The 26,135-nt window shown below is 33.6% G+C and overlaps 1 protein-coding gene across 1 annotated transcript; it reads left to right on the plus strand.

Moving 5' to 3' along the window:
* The first annotated feature begins 274 nt into the window (after positions 1 to 274).
* LOC123564305 (antizyme inhibitor 2-like) lies at positions 275 to 25,968 on the plus strand. The gene is made up of 12 exons (XM_045357801.2): positions 275 to 437; positions 8,011 to 8,087; positions 11,747 to 11,864; positions 12,646 to 12,742; positions 13,497 to 13,573; positions 14,700 to 14,872; positions 17,314 to 17,451; positions 17,701 to 17,866; positions 18,254 to 18,419; positions 18,620 to 18,759; positions 19,428 to 19,639; positions 23,378 to 25,968. The coding sequence occupies exons 3-12, from the start codon at positions 11,763 to 11,765 to the stop codon at positions 23,415 to 23,417; spliced, it is 1,311 nt and encodes a 436-aa protein (XP_045213736.2). The 5' UTR covers positions 275 to 437; positions 8,011 to 8,087; positions 11,747 to 11,762; the 3' UTR covers positions 23,418 to 25,968.
* The last annotated feature ends 167 nt before the right edge of the window (positions 25,969 to 26,135 follow it).

The following is a 26,135-nucleotide window of genomic DNA, read 5'->3' on the forward strand; positions in this document are numbered from 1 at the left end:
TCCCGTCTTCTATCTTATCATCCCGTCTTCTATCTCATCGCAATAGTATCCCGTCTTCTATCTCATCGCAATAGTATCCCGTCTTCTATCACATCGCAATAGTATCCCGTCTTCTACCTCATCGCAATAGTATCCCGTCTTCTACCTTATCGCAATTTCCATTGATTAGGTATTCTCCGTACACTCCACATGCGATTCTAGTATAACAATATGTTTGTATGAGCAACGGTTACGACCGAAGAATACCGAAGTAGAATTAAGAGATAACGTAATTGCATGAGTGTCATTTCGGGTCCAATACCTTAAATCTAATAATAATGATTTTGTATCATACTTACAAAATATGAAATCAAGTGATGATGAGTTTTCTTTATTGAATAGATAGTATCATTTGTTTTAAAATGGATATACCAACAAACAACTTCAGGCATGTTGAGGTAAGTAGTTCACTTTGTGAAGGGTCAAAGTTTCATATCTGAATACCGTCAAGCTATTTAATTTTCAATTTCGTTTGCGACACTGTATGCATCATCATGGACATATTCAGCGTATTGCAAAAGTTTCTGTTTTACCTTGCATAATTAACCAAATTTATCGTAACCCTGAATGCATAAGCTTGTCTCATGCATATAAAGTGCATACGAGTGTATACAAGCTACTACACGAGAAGTGACGAACTAAATTTGTGAATATAAATAGATTATCATTACTTGTAGATTACTGACTTTGTTGATGCGTATTATTACGTTATTCCTTATGTAATTCGCCGGTCCATATTTTGCGCGAAAAACATCTAAATAAAGCGATTATTACATGTGTCCGGAAACTGCTCTTGTCTGGATCACACTAGCCATAGCTTTATCAGATCAAGTGGTTCCAACGTTGTTTGAGCGGTGAATTTTACGCCAGTCAGATGGAAAAATATGGCCGATACTACAAATTTCCTGTATTGTAAGTATGATTTAAAGGAATTTCTACCTGTTAAATAATGAATCAAATGAAAACGATGGGTGCACCTGGAGCGCAAATGTGTCTATGTTTTAGCACATATGTCCATTTAGCTGAGATCTGTACCGTTTATTCAAACACTTCTGTACAGTCCGGCGGGGGAAGGAGATTTTTTATAGTTTTTGACAATGTCGCCTCAAATATAGTGTTTATCGGGAACAAGTAACTGTTCAAACACTTTTTATGTAAAGGGCTACCTCTTAAAACAAGGGGTGTGTATTTTCATAGAATTATTCAGCGTAGTTTCTGAAAAATCGGCCGAAAACCTAATGCAACGCCGTTTCGAGTGGGTCGCTATGCAACGCAACCAAGTGGATACCGTTCTGTGTCTTACTTGCGAAGTCTTATCCGTCTTAAAAACAGTCATTAAAGCCTAACAATGAATAAATTTAGAGAGTTTTATATCATTATAATGATCCCGCCATTTCTATTATATTGTACTTTTACATTTTTATGCTCGCTTAACATTTAACATATTTTTGCGGATATTAGTCAGAAAACATCAACACAAAAACATAAAGCAAGGATGAACATCGAACAATATCATTAAGTAAATAATAGTAATAGTTCGTAAAAACAAGAACCAGTTCACGGATATTTATCCATGATAAAAGTACTGATCAGTTGTTTGTTCATATTTTCATTCATATTCCTGTGGTAGCGTTCATTAATTTTCAGAGAGATAAATCACAGAGAACGTTAAAATTGGCCAGGGAAAAGACAATATTTTTTTTGCCCTCCATAAAACATTCTAGCATAAAACTGCTGTTATTGCCACTTTTCGGGGATGTTTTAACAGGATAGAAAACGTGTGTTAACACAGAGATTCTCGCGATCATGTGCTGTTATAACACCTTTTTATATATGCGCGTTCCGTGGCAAAGCGTAAACGTATTACGGCCCCAAAACTTTTTATATACATAAGTATAGGAAATTTTGTATAAACACTATCCGACAATTTACTCGGTATGTTTGTTAAATCCGTTTAAAGGAACGTTATTTTTAATTTATTAACATTGTAAATAATGTAGATCTAAACTTTGTATACATTTTACCGCCTTTTTACGCGACGTTGTTTAACGACGTCACGTCCGTCGTTTTTATTGTTATTCTTCCTTGAGGAAGGCTTAACGCCGAAACGTTGGAAGTTAATAATTATCTATGAACAAAACGCTAGACGTGTTGTTGTTAATTTTTCTTATTTGGCCCCAAAACGGAAAATTCAAAAAGAAATGACGTAAACGTGAAAAAACAACGTAGACTTTACCGCGCATTTCATGGAAATTTCAATGACGTTGAGGGACAATATATTCATTTACCTGGTTTTCACGCGTTTTATGCTAGAATAGCGTTAGCGCATGTTCTTTTCGTGTTATAACATCTTCAGAATCCCTCGGGAATCGTTGGTACCCGAGGGCTCGGGTACCAACCAGTCCCTCGGGATTCTGCAGATGTTATAACACGAAAAAACATGCGTTATCCCTACAGAAACGATGTAATAAACCTCTATGGTCGCCATTCAAAAATGAAAATACAAGTGAAATACAGACACCAATGAAAGAAAAAAACGGACCAGCAATACTAATAGAGATGTGCCACAGTTGTACTATTTAACTGTCTCTAACCAAATAACAAAAGCGACGTTTGCCAACAGGTACTTATTCGAATTGATAAGAGTTAAAATATTGTGAAATAATTTTGCTGCAGAATGTTGTCTCAGGATAGCCTTGTCGCTTGCAATCTCTAAAAATCTGTCTCTTCCTCTGTTAATTCTTCAAACATTTCGTTACATAAGACTCTCTCTTTAATACCTTATTGTGGACAGGTTTTTTTTCTTGATATTTTGGTGCTTGAAGTTCGAGTTAGCAGTCTTTTCGGGGTTTTTTTTGTGTGTGTTGTTTTTTTTTTTATTATTATTATTCACTTTGAGGACATGAAGAAAACGCTCTTAATCGTTTGCTTGATGACACGTCTTTAGTATTGCTGGTCCGGTTATTTTCTTTCATTGGTGTCTGTATTTCATTTGTATTTTCATTTTTGAACTGCGACCATAGAGGTTTATTACGTCGTTTCTGTTTTATGGAGGACAAATAAAATACTGTCTTTTCCCTGGCCAATTTTAACGTTCTCTGTGATTTATCTCTCTGAAAATAAGTGAAAGCTACACCAGGAATATGAATGAAAACATATACAAACAACTGATCAATACTTTTATCATGGACCGAATTTTATTTAATCTGTATGAACAGCTCAAATGCACAACAAATCAGTAATGAAATCGCATTGTATTGGTTTTATGGGATTAAAAAGTAACCAGCTGTAACTATACTGATTTAAAGAGTCATCCCGATTTTGGTATGCTGTTCAGTAACATTCGTGGAGGAGATAAATATCCGTGAACTGGTTCTTGTTTTTACTCACTATTACTATTATTTACTTAATGATATTGTTCGATGTTCATCCTTGCTTTATGTTTTTGTGTTGATGTTTTTTTGACAATGTCCTAAAAAATATGTTAAATGTTAAGCTAACATAAAAATGTAAAAGTACAATATATAAGAAATGGCGGGATCATTAAAATGATATAACACTCTCTAAATTTATTCATTGTTAGGCTTTAATGACTGTTTTTAAGACGGATAAGACTTCGCAAGTAAGACACAGAACGGTATCCACTTGGTTGCGTTGCATAGTGACCCACTCGAAACGGCGTTGCAAGTGTTTGAACAGTTACTTGTTCCCGATAAACACTATATTTGAGGCGACATTGTCAAAAACTGTAAAAAAATCTCCTTCCCCCGCCGGACTGTACAGAAGTGTTTGAATAAACGGCACAAATCTCAGCTAAATGGACATACGTGCTAAAACATAGACACATTTGCGCTCCAGTTGCACCTATCGTTTTTATTTGATTCGTTATTTAACAGGTAGAAATTCCTTTAAATCATACTTACAATACAGGAAATTTGTAGTATCGGCCATATTTCTCCATCTGATTGTCGTAAAATTCACCGCTCAAACAACGTTGGAACCACTTGATCTGATAAAGCTATGGCCAGTGTGCTGGATACTGCTTCCCAACGCCATATTATAAAGGCATAGAAATTATCTTTCTAAAGATTTACAAATAGAGTTGATTTCGAAGATTGTCAAACCTATTCTTTTATACGGATGTGAAATAATGGGCTTTGGAAATACTGATGTTATTGAACGAGTTCATCCCAAATTTCTTAAGCACATTCTGCAATTAAAATGCTCTACACCAAATGTCATGGTCTATGGTGTGATGCCAATTAAAATTGACATTAAAACAAAAATAATATGCTTTGGTCAAAACGTGTAAATTCAGTACAAAGAAAAATATTCTGTGATATCTATAATATATTGCTTGAAAATTTTAACTCTCATGCAAATGTAGCATTGTTTAAATGTTTGAATTTAAAAATTGTTGAATATGTACAAGGTATATTTATAGAATGTGTAATGCATGGCATATTGTTATCGCTAATTTTATAAATTGTAAATGGTTATGTAGTATTGTAAAGCAACGACTGACGCATTTGTTTTTACTCACACGTTGAAAAGTCTTGTAAATATGAAACATATAAATTGCTCAAACATAAATTTATTTGAAAACTATTTACTCCAAACGTATTAGATATTTTTGAAGTATACAGTATAGTAAACTTAAGGAAAAGAAACAATAGACTACCTGTAGAAACAGAAAATTCAACCAGAATAGTTTTTGAAAGCACTTGCATATTAGCGGTCCCTAACATAAAAGGAATTTTAGCGCGCTTCGAGCGCCTTTAAGCGCGATTACTATGCACCTTCGGCGACCTTGGGTCGCCTCTTAAATATATATATATGAATAAATGTAAACTGCCTGAAGATATGTGTATTGAAAGCGCTTGCAGTGAAGAATTAAAATAATTGTAAAACACAGAAGTCTGCTGCTGTTTATTCCTTACAAATTGAACTTTTATATATATATGAATATATATTCGTGTTCGTCATGATTTTTTTACGTCAATACCGAAAGGTAAAAATGGAAAATGAAAGGAAAGGAAAAAATAACCCCTTCTTTGTTGGTCAGAGACCACCAATTCCAAAAAGTACAGGGAACTTACTGGGAATGAGGTAAGTGTATACCTGGGAATAAGGTAACGTCTGTGCGTTCTGATTGGTCAGTCATGTAAACAAACCCAGGAAGTGATTATTTTTTCAAAATTGATATTTTTTCACTGCATTTACAGTATTTTATTATACATTTTGACAAAATTTGCTACATTTTATGTGTATTGAAAAAAGTTTTATCAAACGAATTTCTCCCGCCATGTCAATGATGTAAACAGGGGGTCATCTCATTCACACGAAAATTACTTAAATAAAGTATCACTATTCATATGTTTTTCGTCCGATAGTTTGGTAGAACTAAGATAGTTCTTGAAAAACTTGTAATTAGATATACATGTTTCGATGTATGGAAGGCCGTACACGCCATAATGTTACAATGTAAGTATATTGGAAAACAATTGGTGGTCTCTGACCTATAATAGAGCTAAAACATGACTTTCGTCGGAAGTCATCACAGGTAATGTAAATGGCCACAAATCTGTTGTAAATGATGTAGAAAGACGTTTTCTTGCAAAAATAAGCGTGAAATTTGATTTTTTTTTTTTAAAAATTGGCCTCTTTTTTAACAGGTGTGCCCATTTTTATCTGGGCTTTTTGGCCAAAAAGGATCATTTTTATCTCTGTAATGTTAGAGAATGATCAAAATTATTAGACCTTATTTCTATTTTTTACGGAATGAATCGTATTTCAGCTTCCAAGTCAAATCAAAAGCAGACAACTGAAATTTTCACGAAAAATTGCAATCTCACGACGACAGGGACCGAGTCTGGGCATATAAATCGACAGGGGGTGACCTCAGTAAACTGTCCATATCTTTCTTAAAACTGTTAATTTCTTGATGAAACTTTGTAAGACATTTGGTATTGGATCATGTTTCACAATATCACTGTAAAATTGGAAAATGTGATACGAAACATTCATCTATAGGTCAGAGACCACCAATTCCAAAAAGTACAGGGAACTTACTGGGAATGAGGTAAGTGTATACCTGGGAATAAGGTAACGTCTGTGCGTTATGATTGGTCAGTCATGTAAACAAACCCAGGAAGTGATTATTTTTTCAAAATTGATATTTTTTCACTGCATTTACAGTATTTTATTATACATTTTGACAAAATATGCTACATTTTATGTGTATTGAAAAAAAGTTTTATCAAACGAATTTCTCCCGCCATGTCAATGATGTAAACAGGGGGTCATCTCATTCACACGAAAATTACTTAAATAAAGTATCACTATTCATATGTTTTTCGTCCGATATTTTGGTAGAACTAAGATAGTTCTTGAAAAACTTGTAATTAGATATACATGTTTCGATGTATGGAAGGCCGTACACGCCATAATGTTACAATGTAAGTCTATGGGAAAACAATTGGTGGTCTCTGACCTTGTTGGCCGCAATTTTTAATATCAATCGAGTTTCCGGTTATGACGTCACCAGAACCACGTTCTTACAAATCAAAACAAAAACAAACGCTTTTCAAGTTCAGAAATCTTTTTTCTTTAACAAATATCATCACATCTTTAATCAATTGGTTATTTTTCAATGGTTTGCCAATACTGCGAGAAAGGTCATTTTGGCCTGAGAAAAGACAGTTCATTTAGTAAAGATCAGTGTTGTTGGAGATGTTCCAATAAAGGCTGTGGAAAAAAAAGGTCTCTGTTAGACATAGGAGCTGGTTTGACAACAGTTACTTAACATTAGAAAAAATATTTTTCTTACATTATTAAATGTATGCAAGAAAAATAATCTACCACTGTTTGTAGATGCAGATGGGAATATAGTCGGCTCACGGGTAACTGATTTTGCGGTAACTCGACAGGGCCTCATTTTCGCCAAAACAGTTACCCTCGAACCGGTTACTCCCATCTGCATCTACAGCCAGTGACAGATTATTATAATATCAGAACCGAAATTTCATAACAGACCAAATGTGTTAAAATTAGATATGCTAATGGATATGAACTGTTATGGATTAAAATATAAATATACTGTATGTTTGTTATAAGTATCATCTTGTAATTCAATAATAGAAATCTTGGCCACGGAGACCCCTACACCTTTCGTATATTTATATTATATTATATTTTTTTATCCTAAACGAATTTAAAAATGTCCGTGCTCTTTACAAAATAGTTCCGTTGCCACAATTATTAAGGATAAAGTAGTCCAACGTGGAAAGCAAGTTGTATCAATGCACTGACTGTAGTCAAGATAACGATAAAGATTATGTAAGTTTCAACTTCGTTCGTAGGTATGAACTGTTTGATTAGTAGTCTGGTAATTAAATATACTGACATAATAGATCGGGATTATTGATGGCGAAATATATTAGTTCTATGCAAATGAAGCGCACTTCTGTATGTGTTTTTGTTAGTTTGTTTGTTTGTTTTGGGTTTTAACGCCGTTTTTCAACAGTATTTCAGTAAAGTAACGGCGGGCAGTTAACCTAACCAGTGTTCCTGGATTCTGTACCAGTACAAACCTGTTCTCCGCAAGTAACTGCCAACTTCCCCAAATGAATCAGAGGTGGAGGACTAATGATTTCAGACACAATGTCGTTTATCAAATAGTCACGGAGAACATGCGCCCCGCCCGAGGATCGAACTCACGACCCCGCGATCCGTAGACCGACGCTCTACCTACTCAGCTAAGCGGGCGGGTTAGACTATTCATAAATTGTCTTTATCTGAAGAATAAGATACGCTGTGGTGCATGTGATTGTAACAAAGTGCATATATAACATTGAATTAAACGTCGATCATACACACCGAGCTACTTAAGCCACGATATCTTTTCTCGTATCCTTTTGTAAATAAATAGATATACTGCATTATTTGAAAAGAATGCACTTTATGTTATAGGTTACACAATACTAAACGTATTTTCAAGACCTGAAGTGCACGAACGATCGGCCATAAAGCAAATAGGAAATAATCTGGTAAGGACATGTATTTTGTTTTAAACGATTTTAAAGTTTCTTGTACTTTTCTGATTCAATACAAAAGTATCAACGATATAGATAATTCTTTTAAGGTACTATTGTATATTTGACAAATTAATTTTATGCAACATGCTTGTTCATCCTTTTGTTGTTTTAGTCGGTTTGTATATATAATATTTATTTGGTAAATTTTTCGGACATTTTTATTGCAACAAAGAATGACATACTTTCTTGAAACAGTCATGAGATAAAAAAATGCGCGGAACCGTCAGCATTTACAGCAAGCCTTTTAATTCAAAGATCTCGACACTCTTTTTAATATAACTAAAACAGAAGCGTTTAAAAAGTTGGTAAGATCTAAAAAATATTTATAAATATTTATCTACACAAACAGAATAAAACCCTGAAATGTTAGAAAATATTTTGATAAAACTTATTGGAGTTTGACTAGTTTTAAATATGCTGTAATTTTCTATGCTATCAAACACAGAATATACTATACATACATTTTGATACACATTTATTCATTTTTCTAAAATACTTTTGAAAAAGAATGGTAACCCTATGCAAATTAATTTTCTGAGAAATGAAGAAAGGTTATTATGTAAGTATATGTACAATTCAGATATACCCATCAAGAGCAAAACAAAGAATAATACATGTGTAAGGATGAATAAATTTTTGTTTGTCCAACTTTTTTCATGGTTGTATACAGATCATTTCAACATTTATAATCTCAAACAACTGGATAAAAGTTCTTGATAACTGGATTCGAATTATATAAAGAGACATAAATAGTATTAAGCACACGGTGGAATTTTAGCTTTTCAAACACTTAAAGACATCTATCCACTATGCTTCAGTAATTCTGTCATACTATTGAAAAACATGGCTAAATGTACAAGACTGACTTTTTAACAAAAGAAACAGATTAGGTTTCTGATGGGTTCTATACTCTACATAGCGAAAGCTATATTGTGCCTGAGAGGGCGGGTGGACCCTTATTAAAATTAAATACTCAGTCAGTCAGGTTTCTGAGGCACTCATAGAGATAAGTATTTGTCACCATAGACAAGTGTTTGTTTCGCCAAAAGTGTGCATATTTAATATAAACCTGAGTTGATAACTGTGCTGTTATGCTTAAATAACAGAAATTTAATAGCCAGTGTATCGTCGTGACCGTCGCTGTTTCTTTGCAAAAGTGCAAAAAACATAAAATTATAACGAAAATATTTTACAAGTAAGAAACCATCACGTATGTACGAAAGACCCGTGGTGACATTTCAACTTCATTATTTCACGATTTCTGCTTCATGATTTCACGATTTCAACTTCATGAATTCACGAATTCACGATTTCTGCTTCCTGATTTCACGATTTCCACTTCATGAATTCACGATTTCACGATTTCCACTTCATGAATTCACGATTTCACGAATTCACGATTTCACAAAAAAACTTCACGATTTCTTGATTTCACGATTTCATGATTTCCACTTCATGAATTCACGATTTCACGATTTCTGCTTCCTGAATTCATGATTTCCACTTCATGAATTCACGATTTCACGATTTCCACTTCATGAATTCACGATTTCACGAATTCACGAAAAAACTTCACGATTTCTTGATTTCACGATTTCATGACTTCACGATTTCTTGATTTCACGATTTCCACTTCTTGAATTCACGATTTCACAATTAAACTTCGCGATTTCATGATTTCTTGATTTCACTTGTTCTATTTGGCCTATCCATTCCGTTACTCTCCATTCAATGAAGTGTAAACATAATGAATGGTCTGGGTTAAAGAGGATGAGTTTATACTCCTGCATACGTCTGTGTGGAGGTTGGGGAGGGATATTGGTGCCTGTACCAACACAGTATTGGGTACTTTCAACACTAAAACATGTATGAACAAAATATGATGCCCAAGTATCTTTTCTGTTTTAGACATTCCAAAATATATAAGTATGTTTATTATGCCCACGCCATGAATGGCGACGGAGCATTAAGCCTTGCAGTTGTCCGTCCGTCAGTCCGTTATTTTGGAATCCGTCTTTCCGTCTATAGACACATTGGTTTCTGTTCATTTAAAAGAGAATGCTTGCATGGATTGAATTTATATTTTGTATGTATATCCTTTCCACGCCTGTAACGTCTAAGCCGCTTTTTTACATTTTAAACGGCCCTACTCTTGATCAACTCAGTTTGCATACCATTTACACAGCAGGTGGCAATAGCTTACATGTGAATAAGATGCATCGCTTTTCATTTAATAGCACAAAGATGAGGAGCTTACTAAAACCGAAAAAAGGGACTGGAACAATTTCACATTTTAAGCAATAATGCATTCTAAAAGTATTGTTTGTAAGTCTATTTCCTCATCAGTTGAGGCATTTTCGGCCAGTTTTCACTTTCAGTACCTAAACCTGGTTGTACAATTATATAACACGTCATCTTACATGTAGCGAATATCACCCGCGGTTTTCTAAGTCATACATCAGTCATATGACTAATAAAATCGCGAAAAGTTGAAATTGTACTATAATTATGAAATCGTGAAATCGAGAAATCGTGAATTCGTGAAATTCAATGGTGAAATCGTGAATTCGTGAAATCAAGAAATCGTGAATTTTAATGGTGAAATCGTGAAATCGTGAATTCATGAAGTAGAAATTGTGAAATCGTGAATTCGTGAAGTGGAAATCGTGAAATCGTGAATTCATGAAGTGGAAATCGTGAAATCGTGAATTCATGAAGTGGAAATTGTGAAATCGTGAATTCGTGAAGTGGAAATCGTGAATTCGTGAAATCGTTAAATCGTGAATTCATGAAGTGGAAATCGTAAAATCGTGAATTCATGAAGTGGAAATCGTGAATTCAGGAAGCAGAAATCGTGAAATCGTGAATTCATGAATTCATGAAGTAGAAATCGTGAAATCAAGAAATCGTGAAATCAAGAAATCGTGAAATCATGAAATCGTGAAATCAAGAAATCGTGAAGTTTTTTTCGTGAAATCGTGAATTCATGAAATCGTGAAATCGTGAATTCATGAAGTGGAAATCGTGAAATCAGGAAGCAGAAATCGTGAATTCGTGAATTCATGAAGTGGAAATCGTGAAATCAGGAAGCAGAAATCGTGAAATAATGAAGTTGAAATGTCACCACGGGTCAAAATTTTGACTGTATTTACCAAATGAAAATCAGTATATTCACCAGTATCATGAGAAAAGCATTTATAATTGGTAGGGGTACAATTTGAATGGGCATGATAGATACATTTAACTTAAACTAACAATGTTTCTGTTAGTATAAAACAGATATCAGATTCAAACGTACTGACAGTTTCATGTTAACCTAAAGATGAGTGCGATGGCACCGGTCGTTTATCATAAACATCAATAACTTTTACTTGGAACACGAGAATTACATCCTTCCTAATTTCAGCAAATTTGGCCGAAAGAGACAACTCTATTAATATTCATTTGACTTTGACCAAATTTCAAGCCATCAATTGCAAAATCTTTATTTCACAATGAGATTTATGTTATATTGCGAATTCGCTTTTTATTAATATCGTTTAACACGAAATGAAATTATTCATAATTTCAAATCAGCTGTCATTGAAAACACCGCTTGTTTATTTTTGCAGCGGCGACTTTGGGACGATGAAGAAGTATATTGTGGATGACATTCCAGTTGACCTACATTCCGAAAGAAAATCCAGGCACGAACTACTACAGGAATATGTTACAGATTCTAAACGAGAAGTATGAAGCATTAGAAATTTCACGTAACCTTCTGAGTTTTATTTTTTTAACAATGGTCGCTTTTTATCGAACGAGTAAAATTCGCGATGCCACTTACGGTAACAAAACGGGTTTTAACAGCCTCGTTGCAGTTAGGGATAACCATTCAATACGTGCCCACGTCCATAAATGCAAAATTCTAGAGCACACAGATCGGCTTGTAGGTGCAATTACTGACAATCGACTAAACACTGCAAATTAAAAGAAGTTCTGACTCTTAATAATACTTTGATACCTTAAAAAGTTACACTCTACTTGATCATATTGCAATAGCCAGTAAATTTCGGGGCGGGCGCATTGTCAATATAACTTGTTCTGCTTGTATGCTTCTATAGACACGGGATGATAGAGAAGCCATGACAATGGACTCTTTCACAGGTTGATATAGACAATGTATTGTATATGCTGATATTTATGTTGCCTTAATAATATCTGTGTTTTCGAATTATTCCTGTCTAGAACATATTCTTTATGAAATTACCTTTGTATAAGATCATTACATACATGTTTGTTTGAGTTGTACATATTCTTAGTATTTTATATACGTCTTAATTTTGAGTTGATATACATCTTATGTCAATCTTTTACCATGTTAAAAGAAAATTGATAATTCATTTCCAGCTATGAAAAAGCCACTTTGATGCATTAACTATAATTCACGCAAAATGAAAAGAATTTTAAAATTAAAGATTTTGCTTTGTAATTTAGTACAATATTTGATACAAAAAAAATAATTTTTAAGGGAAAAGACGAACACTTTTTTGTATGTGATACTGGCGATATTATAGAAAAGTATCAGCAATGGGTGCGACTGTTGCCAAGTGTAAAACTGTTTTACGGTACGTACAAATATGAATATATATATGAAGCAAATTACAACACATTGATGTCAAATACATCTACAGTAAAGCGTGTTACATTCCCATGCCTAACTTCAGCTATCTTAACTTATTAATATACCCTGAAGCACTAAAATTTGAATAAAGTCACGAAGATAGATAGATTGTGAAATCATTTGTTCTTGTTTAATTTTAATTATTGATATTTTAACAGTTTAAAGATTATAGAAAAAAGACACTGCACTGTCTGCCATGCATTTACAACTTGGCTCATCCTGGCAAGGGCGTAAAGTTAAATGTTCTTTTTGCTTTAGGTTATCAAAATCAAACATTTTTGACTGGACTAAATACATTATAAAACATTGTATAAAATATATGATAATACTGTTATATTTTATCACTTTTGTGGAAATAATAGTATTTCTCGTTGAGACGTTATCGTTCCTAGAAAATGACTGTAGTGTTCATTTTATTTGAAATATAACAGAAATATACTAATAAGTTAAAGCAGATGTATTCACAAAAGAGAAGTTATTGCATAAAGATATCTGTTTACTTCAGTTATGTTTAGTTTCATCAATATCTATACGTTTGTTTGTCTTTAAAGATACCATGGAACCCCAATATAACAACTAAAATATTAGTTTACGATTTAAATAATGTGTAAGCATTTCTGAGTTATACTATTCATCGTTATATGTTAACGAACGTCTGGTGTCGGTATTATAGAAATGACTTTTTTAATTCATTTTAGCCATGAAATGCAATCCAGACAAAGCTGTGCTGCAAATCCTAGCAGATCTCGGGGCATCCTTCGACTGTGCAAGCAAGGTTAGTGCTTTCTTTAAAATAACAGTTACAATCATATAAGGTAGCGACCCTGTTATGCCAGTCGGCATAACTCGTTCTATTCCGTATTCTCCTCATGCAATATCGTCATTCTCCTTTTGTAATGTGAAGGTAATTTTCTGTTATACTAGTATCCAAAAGATGCCGAAAAAGCAAATCGCCCAAGAATCGCTTGCGCGAATCTTGGATTTGAAAGTAGTCCCAATGTGGTTTAAACACGGATATACGCATACAGATGCCATTTTATTCTTAAAAGACGTTTGTGCCATCATTTGGAAATAGAAAAAGTGGAAACTCCACAGGTCGCTCAACACAACAAAAACGAAAATGTTGCAGGCTCGGTTTGACTGAGCCTGTTCATGGACGGTAGTTAAAATTCATGCTACCGTCCACGCCCTCTGTTGAGCAGAACTCAACATTTACACATGCTAAAAGTACAAAAAACAATTTAGAGACATCCGCAGATGTGTTCATACGGCGGTGCACATGGAACCTTCAATGCTACACTAGCGTGTAATTCCATAAAGAGCGGCGAATGGTCCCCAGTTAAAATAATGGGTTTGCCCTAAACAAGAAAACAATGAGCAGAACTAAACAAACTGGAATTTAGAAAGGGGATCTGAGGATATGGAGCCTGCATATCACAGGAACTGCCAAAATACAAAATTAAAAAGCAGGCACCATATCCAAGGGGTCATTAAACAATACCCAAAGCCATGAAAGCGGGAGTATTGGAACCACCCAGGCCGAAATGTTCATGCTGAGAAACTAAACAGTACCAGTAACACGACATAAAAGCCGAAGGTTCGATTCCCGTCACAGGCATGTATTGTTACTGAAGAGAGACCCGTTGCAGTTAAGAAATGGTTGCCGAATGGCGCTTAGCAGTAAAAACTACCAGTCGGGAAGTAATGCTGTTCAATGATTACAGTTGTCTAACAAGCCAAACATAGCTAGTTCTTTCAGTATTGGTGACACTATAATAATATATATCACATGACTAAATACTTCAAAGTAATAAACAAAAGAGAAAGTATGCGCACAGCTTAGAAAATATATTTCCTATGTATACTTATTTAAATTAAAATACACAATGTTTCGTTTTTAGAATGAGATTGAGACAGTTCTTGGCCTTGGGGTTAACCCAGACCGAGTTATATACACCCACACGCAAAAACGAGTTACAAGCCTAATTTACGCGGAACGCAACAATGTGTCTTTGATGACGTTTGACAGCGAAATGGAACTGCATAAAATAAAGTCTCATCATCCAAAAGCAAGGTTTGGTTTTATTAATTTGCCAGAATTATAGGCAGTCAAACTCCAGATTCGTTTATTTTCAGACTGAAACGAGGAACGTATATAAAATGCTAAATATCATCATTTTGCATTCTCTTGCAGATCACATTACTTTTGCCTTCGGAGTCTCGGTACCGCCTAAACAGTTACTCTCGAACTGGAGACTCCCATCTGCCCCTAAAACAAGTGATCTTTTTCTTGCGTGCCATATTCAACAGATTAAAGTAAAAATAAAATAAAATCAAACAAATGATTTTCTTATATCACAGTTTTTGTCTTACAGTAGTGCAAGAACTATCACAGCTTCAATATTTCTTTATTGCTTGCACACAAAAAAGCACGGAAACAACATTTCAGTTCATTTTACCTTGCTCTAGTGATCGTCAGATGGGAAATGATCTAATTGAGTATTTGCATGTTACGGTTAGAAATTTTTCTTTACCGAATTTTACTGCTAAGATACCAAGATTATTTCTCGGCTGAACTGGTTGCTTAAATTCGTAGAAAGACTACTATGAGCGAACAACTACCTATATTCTCATAAAAGGTCGCCTGTGAGACAAATTCATTTTATATTGTGTAGTTTACCTAATGAAACATACACTGCCCTTAAATTTTATATGAGGACTCGAGCTTCACCATATTGAAATCATTGGCAGTTTATGGATCTATTTCATTTTAGGTATACTATTAGGTAAACTAGACTCAGTGCAACTAATATCATGTTGTAATTTTAAAAATATTGTATTTGGTGATATTTAAACTCTCTCCTGTATATTGATAATGGAATACGCTTTTTGTTTCAAATGTATCTGATTAAATGGGGTACGTAGTATTCCGGTCGAATCTCTCCATTACAACCAGAACGGCCAGAACGGCTGTTAGAATTACGTGTCTGGTTCTTGGTGTTTTGGTTGTATTCAACGATTCTACCGATTTTAACATATGGTAGTGGTGCCGTAGTGACATTCCTCAATTCCCGTGCCATTACGTATCATCCTATAGTATTTTGAAATACTTCGGCCATACTTTGGCCATAACAGAAATGGTTGTTTTTTTTTTCATAACAAACGAAGAATGGCAATTGAATAGTCAGAATACGTCAACAGAATTTCCATATTGTCATTACTGTTTCATTTCCTTATATTTTGTTTTTAATACCATATAGCTAGCCGCACAGAATATGTTTTCAAATTAATTTCCTTAGTCAGACATACCTCATATTCAGAAAACCTGTCACAGTTGTATGCATTTTTGTTCGCATTTATACAGACATAATGAAAGAGTAGTCTGACACTTTAGCCTTTATGTACATGTATAAAGTAATTATTCACTTTTTAAAACAATTCAGAAAAAAATCTCTACCAAAAAAAAAGGGGGGAGGGGAACCACAGGTGGCTCAACACGACATGAACGAAAATAATGCAGGTTCGGTTTGACCAAATTTAGTTTTGTCGAATTCATCAAACTTTGCAGCCAGAGAACCTGGTTATTTTTCCTTATTTGACCTTAGCGAAAACTTTCGAACTCTCCTGGTAAGAAACTGCTTACATGAACTTAAAATTATTTCATACTGTTTTACAAAGCTTGTTTGAAGCATTTAGATGTATAAAACATAACCACCAGAACAGTAAATGGAAAAATCTCCTAAACAAAAACTGCTGGTACAGTTATTAAATTATTACAGCAGAACAGTGCCTTGGGTAACCACCTACCGATACTGTTTTTAGATTATTCTGACCTATCAGAACGACCACCAGAGCTAGAAATAAAATTACCTTTCCTAAATCACAGTTCTAATATCATTCATTGAACTCTTCCTTGGATGTTCCTATTACCTCGATTTGTCAAAACGACATGCCAACTTGAGACAATACTAGATTTCCCTGTATAGTTCTATTAGTGTCGGTGAAAGTCATCATCATCTCTGAATCCTCTGGCCAGCTTTTAAAGTAATTTGCCAAAGGTTTTGGAAAACTTTTGATCGAATGTCTTTCCTACTTGAGTTGTGAGTTGTGACATCATGATGCGCTTTTAATTCCAATGGAAATTAGTTCGATATAACTTAAAATCAAGTAAAGTTACTGAAATAATATCTTCCTCTGACAACACGAAAGAAACCTGGCGGCTTAACCCTTAGCCTGCTGGCGGCAATTGGTTTTGTCTTTGCGACCAGTGCAGACCAAGATCAGCCTGCACATCCGTGCAGGCTGATCATGGTCTGCACTGTTCGCTATTCAGTCAGTAAATTTTCAGTGAACACCCCTTCAAATAATAAATGGTATTGCCCAAACTGAATGATGGACCCGTCCATTTTAGAAATTTAGCAGGCTAAGGGTTAATACAACGAAACCAAAAAAATTATTTAAATTGAATTTTACACGGACGGATAATCCTGAATTACATAAAACAGCTCATTTCAGGTTGTTACTAAGAATTCTATTGCATGAGAAATTTGAGGGTAGAGAAACATTTGGAAATAAGTTTGGATGTCCTTCATTCCAAATCAGGGACCTTCTACAACTTGCAAAAGAATTAGAGCTGAATATAGTGGGAATAAGGTATGTCAAGAAAATATCGTATGTACCTTTAACTGTGTATAACATTTTCTTCTTGATCGATTATATTTATTGTAAGAAGTAAAGCACAATGATTAACACACACTTTACTCTAAGAAGGACACTTTTCTTAGATATTTGAAGCATACGCTTTGAGCATTTTTGGTCATACACTGTGGATATGTAGTGAAAGTTTGCAAAAGTACATTTTGCTTACAGACATATAGTTTCTACAATTGTGCATTATTTTAGTTTTCATGTTGGCTCTGGAATAACGGATCCTGGGGCATATGCATCTGCTTTAAAACAAAGCAGGAAAGCATTTGAAATGGCCCGTGAAACTGGTTTTAATCCGAACATACTTGATATTGGAGGGGGTTTCCCCGGAGAGCATAACACATCCGATTTTTTTCAAAAGGTAAGAGTTTGTTTGCGTAATATTAAAGTACAAGCATTATCGCGATTTTATGCAGAGTTTCATTAATCTGTATACGTCCTTCATCAATAAGATAAGAAAACACACACATATCGATACAAATATTTTTCTTAAGTATTATTGTAATAAGCTGGACTTTTCTTTTTCACCAATGTTCCTGTAGGCGATCTTATCTTTATGTACTTGTGTTATTTCCCTTTAAATAGTTTCCAAAGTGTTCTGATTAACTAGTTTTGGTGCTAAAATGTTATCTAATAAGTAAGAATAATAGATAGTCTAATGAAGAGGAAACAGTAACTACTAAAATCAAACACGAAATATCCCGCCTTATCATAAATACATTTATTATGAACTGATGTCTAATAATAGATTACAGAAATTTTGAAAGAAACACTAGACGATTTATTTCCACCGGAAGAATGCGTGGATATTATTGCTGAACCTGGTCGCTATATGGTTGCTTCAGCTTATACTATTGTGGATAACATCACTGGAAAACGCTTGTTTCCAACGAAGTCCTTAGAAAGAGAAAATGGTATGATGGCACTTTATACATTGGTCGTAAATGTGCATTATGAAAACATTTGATGATATACAATTTGTAAAACGTTATAATTTGTAAAACGTTGTTTGAAAATATAAACTTTTAAATGCCTTTCATATGAATTTTAAAAGCCGAAATTTTCCATCCGATTATTTATGTACTTAGATTATAACATTAAGCGTATTTGAAAGGTAATGAGCCAGAAAAAGACACTAACGAAGCTGCTGGTAATACCTTTATGTATTACCTGAATGACAGTGTATTTGGCAACTTCTTAGTCGGCAAGATGTTCAACCCTATGAATATACCACATGTTCCCAAGCTGTTTAAGGTAAGACTTTTGAAAAGTTGTATATTTATAAATATGTGCTTGGAAAGGTGAACAAACATGGGGTTTGTTTTGTCTCATGCTTCATTATGCGCGTGCTATGTTAGGCCAATATGAATGAAGTACACGGTTTAAATCAATGCGTGTTTATAGGAGTTGATTTTAATTACATTACAGAATTGGACTTAAAGACAATAATTCAAATCAATAAGAAGTGTTTAAAGAAATTGATTTCAATTAGATTATAGATTTGACCTTAATGAGCAGCGAACAGAAATGTAGTGTACTAATTGAATAAATACCAGCAGATTATATATTCATTGATGAGTTTATTTCATATTTAATACCATTGCGAAAAAAAATATTTTTAATATTTGTGCTGACTTTTATTATGTTGTGTTTTTAATCATGCATTTTCATTGATATGATCCTATTTTGTTGGTATGTAATACATAATGTCTGTTGTATCTTTTAAAAGTAACAGCACAGAGACGATATATCTACATTTAAAATGTTGTTTTTGTCTTTCGACTGCTTTGCTAAATGCTTTCTTTATTCATACTCCTATATACTTATCGTTAATATTATGTAAACATTTTTAGGGAATTTATGTATTATATAAATAAGAAGTAGTGTCTGATATGTATTAATTTACAATTGTGCTTTATCAGGCTGGAGAAGATGTTGTCTCTCATGAAAGTGTTTTATGGGGATTCACCTGTAACTCAGTGGATTGCATAAATGCTTCTGTGCGTATGCCTGAACTTGATATCGGTGACTGGCTATACTTTGAGGACATGGGTGCATACACAAAAAGCCTTTCCTCAAATTTCAATGGACTTGAAACTCCTGAGATAAAATACCACTGTTTAGAAACTTCATGGTAAGAAGTGCTTTACTACACAAAATTTGTAATAACGTATAAGTAAAACACAAATTATTTATCTAAGATTAAATGAGAAGCTAATAAATCTTTTGGCAATGTTTATTTGTTTAAATCTTAAATATGGTTCATTGAGTTAGCCAGGACATAAAAAAGTCAAAATATGATGTCCATTAATGAAAGCAATTCCGACCATCAAATTTCCTTTTTTTAATTTATGCTTTTTCAGTTTAACTGCGCAACGCCACAAATATGCAATCTTACACGTACATGTAAACATCAGATTCAGTGCCATCATATTTGATAATCCCACTGTAAAATTATAAGGAATAAACCCACTGTTATATACTGTGTATACTGTGTATTCTGTGTATTTAAATAACCACTGAAAAATTAAGCATTCTGGTACTTTAAGTCCTTTGCTTTGATATTTCTGACATACTCAAAATTCGTTTCACTCTATTCCAATTTGTTTATTTCAAATGATTTTAAAGTCACATACCTCAGGAAACACATGAAAATAAAATTTCAGTTTCAACTTTATTGGCAATCAGCATTACATTTGCTTTTCGGCCATTTACAAATATAAAACATATGAAAAATCATATGACCATATGGACAAAAGACAAAGAACAAAACAAAATAATATTATACGATCAGAAGACAAATAGAGTTTCATGAAAATGTTTTCGTAACCATAATGCTTCTTTAATACATTTTGAAAATTATATATACATCTTTTACTGTAAGATGGCATTAATGTATTAAACTTTTGGACACTAGCCATGAACATCGGCCCAATTATTCGGATCTTATACAATTGTATCGTTAACTACTTAATACGAAATGATGTTCTGACTCGATGGCACTTTGACTGCATCTTTTACACTATCTGGTATCACTTTTTACATTAATATATCTTCTGAATTCAATCTCTTAACTATGTGAACATCATGGTTAACGAATCAATTGTCTTCTAAGGTTGTCATTTGGTTTAAACATCTTAATACTTTTCAAAACAAAGTTCAGTTTTATATCTACAATAACTATCTGATTTTGAAATGACATTCACATTAACACCCCACTCTTTGACAAATTGATCCCTTATTCTTGTTTTAAACGAATTGTAATAATTTACAATAGTATCAAAGAACAATCTCAATCGATATGGTGTATAATAAACAGTATTAACGTTGTCACATGAATCATTGTACTGAGGTTAATACTTTTATAGACAATTCGTTAATTTCATCACTTTTAACCAGAACTTAACTGCTCTTTCCTTACAAATTACTGACAAAGGCTCGCGACCAAGTTCGCCATAAACGGTACAGGTAGGGGTTTATATTATGTACTTACAAAAAAAACCAAACAATGTGTGATTTACCTACTTGTTCATAATTATAAACACCCCATACTTCACGTCCATAAATTTAAACAGAAAAAAATCATAAAATAAAAAGGATAGCTTAGTACTAACATCAAGACTAACATTATCAAAATTATACGCTCTTAGGGCTTGATCATATAGTATTTTAACAACCTTTGCCATAACTTCCATTGTGGGTGAATTTAGTTCCAAGATCAACAAAATTATAAACAATTTCAGTTTTTCATTATATATATAGAAGTCAGGCTAAACGTTTTGCTTCCTTTTTCAAAACACATATTTTGGTGTCACTAACATTAATCTTACGCTCCGTTTATAGAATAATGATGTATAACATTTTTTTATGACTGTAGACGTTTGGATCAGTAGTGAACAAAACTATATCATACATCTTAGTCACAACCTTTGTATACAATGAATATATGTTCCAGTGCAATAAAAAATGAATACAATGAAAACATATGCACACCTGTCAGTATGACTGAGGCTTTAACATTTACAGGAGTGTTTGTACAAACGAATAATGCCTAGAGCTCACATTGACACATAAGGCCCCCAGTCAAACTGTCAGGTAGCAAGGTCTAAGTTTTACTATGGTCATCTCAACGGATTTCCAAATTTTTGACATGTTTGTAGTAAGTTTCCACTGCGTATAATTACGTTTTGTCCAGTCTGACATGCGATAGACCGGTTAAGAAAGGTGCTCAGTGTCACGCTTTTACTAAGGATGAATCTGTTTTACTTAGTGTCTGCTAAAATTCGGTACGCTTTGTTAAGTTTTAAGAAAGATTACTAAGTAGGATAAACAACAAAAACGTAGGAAACGTAGATACTCGTAGTTATACGTTAAGTACGCATTGATACCAAGCATTGATACCAAGCTTTGATACCAAGCTTTGATACCAAGCATTTATACCAAACATTGATACCATGCTTTGATACCAAGCATTGATACCAAGCTTTGATACCAAGCATTGATACCAAGCTTTGATACCAATCATTGACACCAAGCTTTGATACCAAGCATTGATACCAAGCATTGATACCAAGCTTTGATACCAATCATTGATACCAAGCTTTGATACCAAGCTTTGATACCAAGGAATACTTACAACAAAATTTTTTAAAAAATGTAGTGAATAAAATCTCTATGAATTTTTTAGAAGTATAGAATGCAGCCAAGCAAAATAATAGCAGACTCGGTTTGATTGAGTCTGTTCATGAGAGGTAATGGAAAATGCAACACCCCTCACACCCTTAGCACCAGGTTAAGCGGAACTCTATCACACTATTGAATAGACTCCATGATCCCAAAGGACCAGGAATTATAACAACACTAGCTACTCGTAGTAATACATATTAATATGAAGTGATACCAAGCAATACATTTCAAACCTACTGGTACTGATGATAAACCCGAACAGAAAATGAGGTTTTTTACCTGCAATTATTTTATTTCTGCCATTTGTAATCAATGGTCGGTATCAAAATAATGTTTAACCTTTGCTGAAAACTTTACATAATTCAAATTTATATTTAGTAAGCAAACTCACACGAAGTGAGGCCCTGAAAGGGGTATGTAAAATGGGCACTGTATGAACGTTGAATGATGATAAATTAGAACACTTTGTCATTTATAAAAAATTTTGGCATTATTATATTGAAACTTTCCCCAAAAAGCTGCAACAGTCATTCCTGATCAAGTAATGAAAAGTTACCAAATGTCAGGCCTTCATGTTTCGACAGTGAACATGCGCAAAAAACACCCTCTTCCCCACTAATTTTGGATAAATATTTTTTATACAAATAAATGTAAGTCATTTATTTATACAGAATATTTACCAGTTTTGTTTTTGTTTACACCAGTTGGTGTTTTAAGTAGAAACTATTAGATGGTGTGTTCAATTTTATAAAAAACCGATTGCAATCGAATATTTCCGAGGTGGTCGACTTTATCATTTGTCCGGGTTTATCATCAGTACCAGTACTGAAATTAAACGTAGAATAAAACGTAGCCAGACGTAATCAACTTCAATAAATCAAGACGTATTAAAGCTTATATAATACGTAGTAGTACATAGATGGCAGCCGGGTAAGTTTGTGTACGTTTTAATTCGTTTCTGATACGTCTGAAGAGCTTTGTATACGTTTAACTACGTTTATCTATGCTAAATATCGAAACCCAAGGTTTGTTTTAACAAATCATTACGTGTATAGAGGTATCTAATACGTTTTTCTACGTATCTTGTCGTCTCACTACGTTTAAAAAACGAAGCAATACCTAACCCTTAATAACTGACAGTGTGACTTTGACTTTAGTTTTCACTTATTTTTTTGTTTTGTTCTAGGCTCCAAGTTTATCCGGATACTCACAAAGGAAAGGAATAAGAAGAGCAGCAGTTCATAATTACATTATATGTCTTTATTTTGTCTTAATCTTTATTCTTCCAAAAATAATGTTATCATCTTTTATTCCAACAACAATAAATTAGGTAACCAGTTTTTTCTTCTACAGTTAATGTAGTTTTAGTGTAAGTTGTGTTACCTCAAATTATGACGATAAATGAGAAAATAATTATATTATGCTTAACCAAATTTCTTGTATCGTTATTATTAAAATATACTCATGTACACAACTATTTCAAGATCGTTTGAAAAATGATTGAAAATCATAAGAAACCATGGACAAGCACTCAAAACGGCGATTTGCAATGACTGATCGAACTATGTGAAGAGTCAGTTTCACAAACTGATAATTATTCTCTAAAAGTTTTTCTAAAACCATATATGCTAAATGAAAAATGGGTAAGACAGTTGGGGACCTATTGATTTAATTGAATCTGAATCTGATATCTCGTAATTTAAAGTATTATTATGAATATGTTGTTTTCTTTCTGCCGTGCAACTCTACTTCTCACTTCTCTGGTAGACTTCATCCTTCAGCAGCTATGGCTAAATAAACGTACTGATAAATGAAAATAATAAAAAGATAATAAATCTGATATTATCATAGTACGTTTAATTGTTGATCACGACTCAAAACGTTGTGTTTGGTTATTTTTTTTTTATATACTTTTTGACACTTTTGTCAATTTCATGTATGTATAGAGATACAAGTTAAGGACTTTTTATTGCAAAATAATTATAAATTAGCCGCTCTAATAATTTCATTGAGATTGCCTCTTAACATGTAAATGCTTTTGGTTAATTGTTTCAAAATCAATGTTTATGTATTACATATTTTATAGTCTGCCTCATGAATAGTCATCTTTAATAAAATCTACATGCTTTTTGTAAATGAATTTTAAATCTCATGAGTATATGTATGGAGCATGTTTTTGGCAAAGAGCTGTACAGATGTTTGTAACAGAAACAATCTGCTGGAGTTACGTCAACTGTTAATGAAGAAGACTTACATGTGAGAAAGGTGATATAAGAAACATAGGGACGGGCGGCCGTCTACGGATTTTAATATACATTTTATTACCATCCTATACACAACGCTAGAATGTATCAAATTTGCTAGTGCGTATTACTTACATAAATAGAAAGAAATATGACGTACTCGAAAATAGTCGTTGCCTTAAGCCTATAATGTACAGAAAAATAAAGCATGAAACTTATCTTCTCGTGTTATTCTGTTAAGTGTCCTAGTAATACGGTCTTTTTATTTTGCGCTAGGCGAACTTGATGTATTTCACATTTAACTGATTGGCTTGGTAATAAAGTATTAATTCTAACATGGCTCGGCTTGAAGAAGAAAGTCAATCTCTGTAAATTCCATGATAAACGACCGTTGACGCGTGGATCGGCTTGTTGTAAAGTATTAGGAAATGTTCACATTCGTCATTTAAATATGTGTGGATATTTGTTTTTCTGTCATTTGACTTTTATTACTGAAGTATGAAATAAAAAAGTAATTTAACATGTTGAGTGGAATGATTGAATTCAGTTGGACTCGTACATAACAGTAATAATCCATATTTGGATTCTTCCAAATATGAGCTATTACAATCTGACCAAAGTACATCACCAATTAACGCTACGCTTTGGATCTGAAGACGTGCTATTGATAGACTCGTTCTGACGACCCTTTAGCTAGCCAATCAGAGCCTTGCTTTCAACATTTTGAAAGTGAAAGTAGAAGTTTAAAAAATCTATATCTAGCCTGGCTTTTTCATGTTAACAATTCTTATGACGACCACATCATGACTGCGCCCTCGTATTTTGAAAGGTATCATATATCACGGTACGGACTTGGTCACGTCAGGTGTCAGCCAGCCGTTAAGCTCAGTCGGTAAAGCACTCGCCCTGTAACCGAGGGGTCCCGGGTTCGAGTCCCGGACTGACTGCACATTTATCTCATCCTGTGATATTCAACGCTATTTTGATGGTTCAGCCAAATGCTTGTTGAAACTAGTCGTCTGACTGGTTCAAATAATAATAGATTTGCGAAAATAAAAATAGCAATATCGGAAATCCAAATATACAGAAAGACGAATGTGAATGGGTCATCCTCAGATCTTCGTACTTTAGTCAGATTGTGAGCTATTACTGCTGTGCACTCATCCAGTATTGTACTCAACACTGTTAGATAACCTCATAGTACTACACAAATGGATTGAATGGACTCCACGATCCTAAAATACCAGAAAATGACAAAACAAAACAATAAAAACTTTTTATACGATATTCACATATCGATTTAAGGCTTCTGTGTTTGATAGTCAGAAAAAGTCTTTTGAAACATACTTTGGAAGCATACAGCATCATCAACGATATAGATAGCAGACATTGTCTGCTTAAGTCTGTACATGAGAAGTAATGAACAGAAATCTTTTACACAGATACATTGAATAAGCTCTATCGGCAACATATTACACCACTGGTAACCGATATTTACTTGTATATCGATCAATAAATGAGTTTTACTAATAAAGTTTGTTTGATTTTTTATTGCAGAAAAATAGCTTTGTAATGAATGTATATCTTGTTGCCAAGAATATTGTCCAACTATTGAACGAAGATGGATAAAATTATGTGTATGTTAGAAAATGATGTAAAACATCAGTGAAATAATTTTCTAGTACATGAACTAAAAAAGGA

The sequence above is a fragment of the Mercenaria mercenaria genome, chromosome 2 (genome assembly GCF_021730395.1).
Source record: "Mercenaria mercenaria strain notata chromosome 2, MADL_Memer_1, whole genome shotgun sequence".
Lineage (NCBI taxonomy): Eukaryota > Metazoa > Mollusca > Bivalvia > Venerida > Veneridae > Mercenaria > Mercenaria mercenaria.

Coding starts and splice junctions, on each gene's coding strand:
- LOC123564305 (XM_045357801.2), top strand. CDS start 11,763: ATGAAGAAGTATATTGTGGATGACATTCCAGTTGACCTACATTCCGAA. Junction 17,452..17,700: donor CTGAATATAGTGGGAATAAG/GTATGTCAAGAA, acceptor GCATTATTTTAG/TTTTCATGTTGGCTCTGGAA. Junction 18,420..18,619: donor GTCCTTAGAAAGAGAAAATG/GTATGATGGCAC, acceptor CGTATTTGAAAG/GTAATGAGCCAGAAAAAGAC.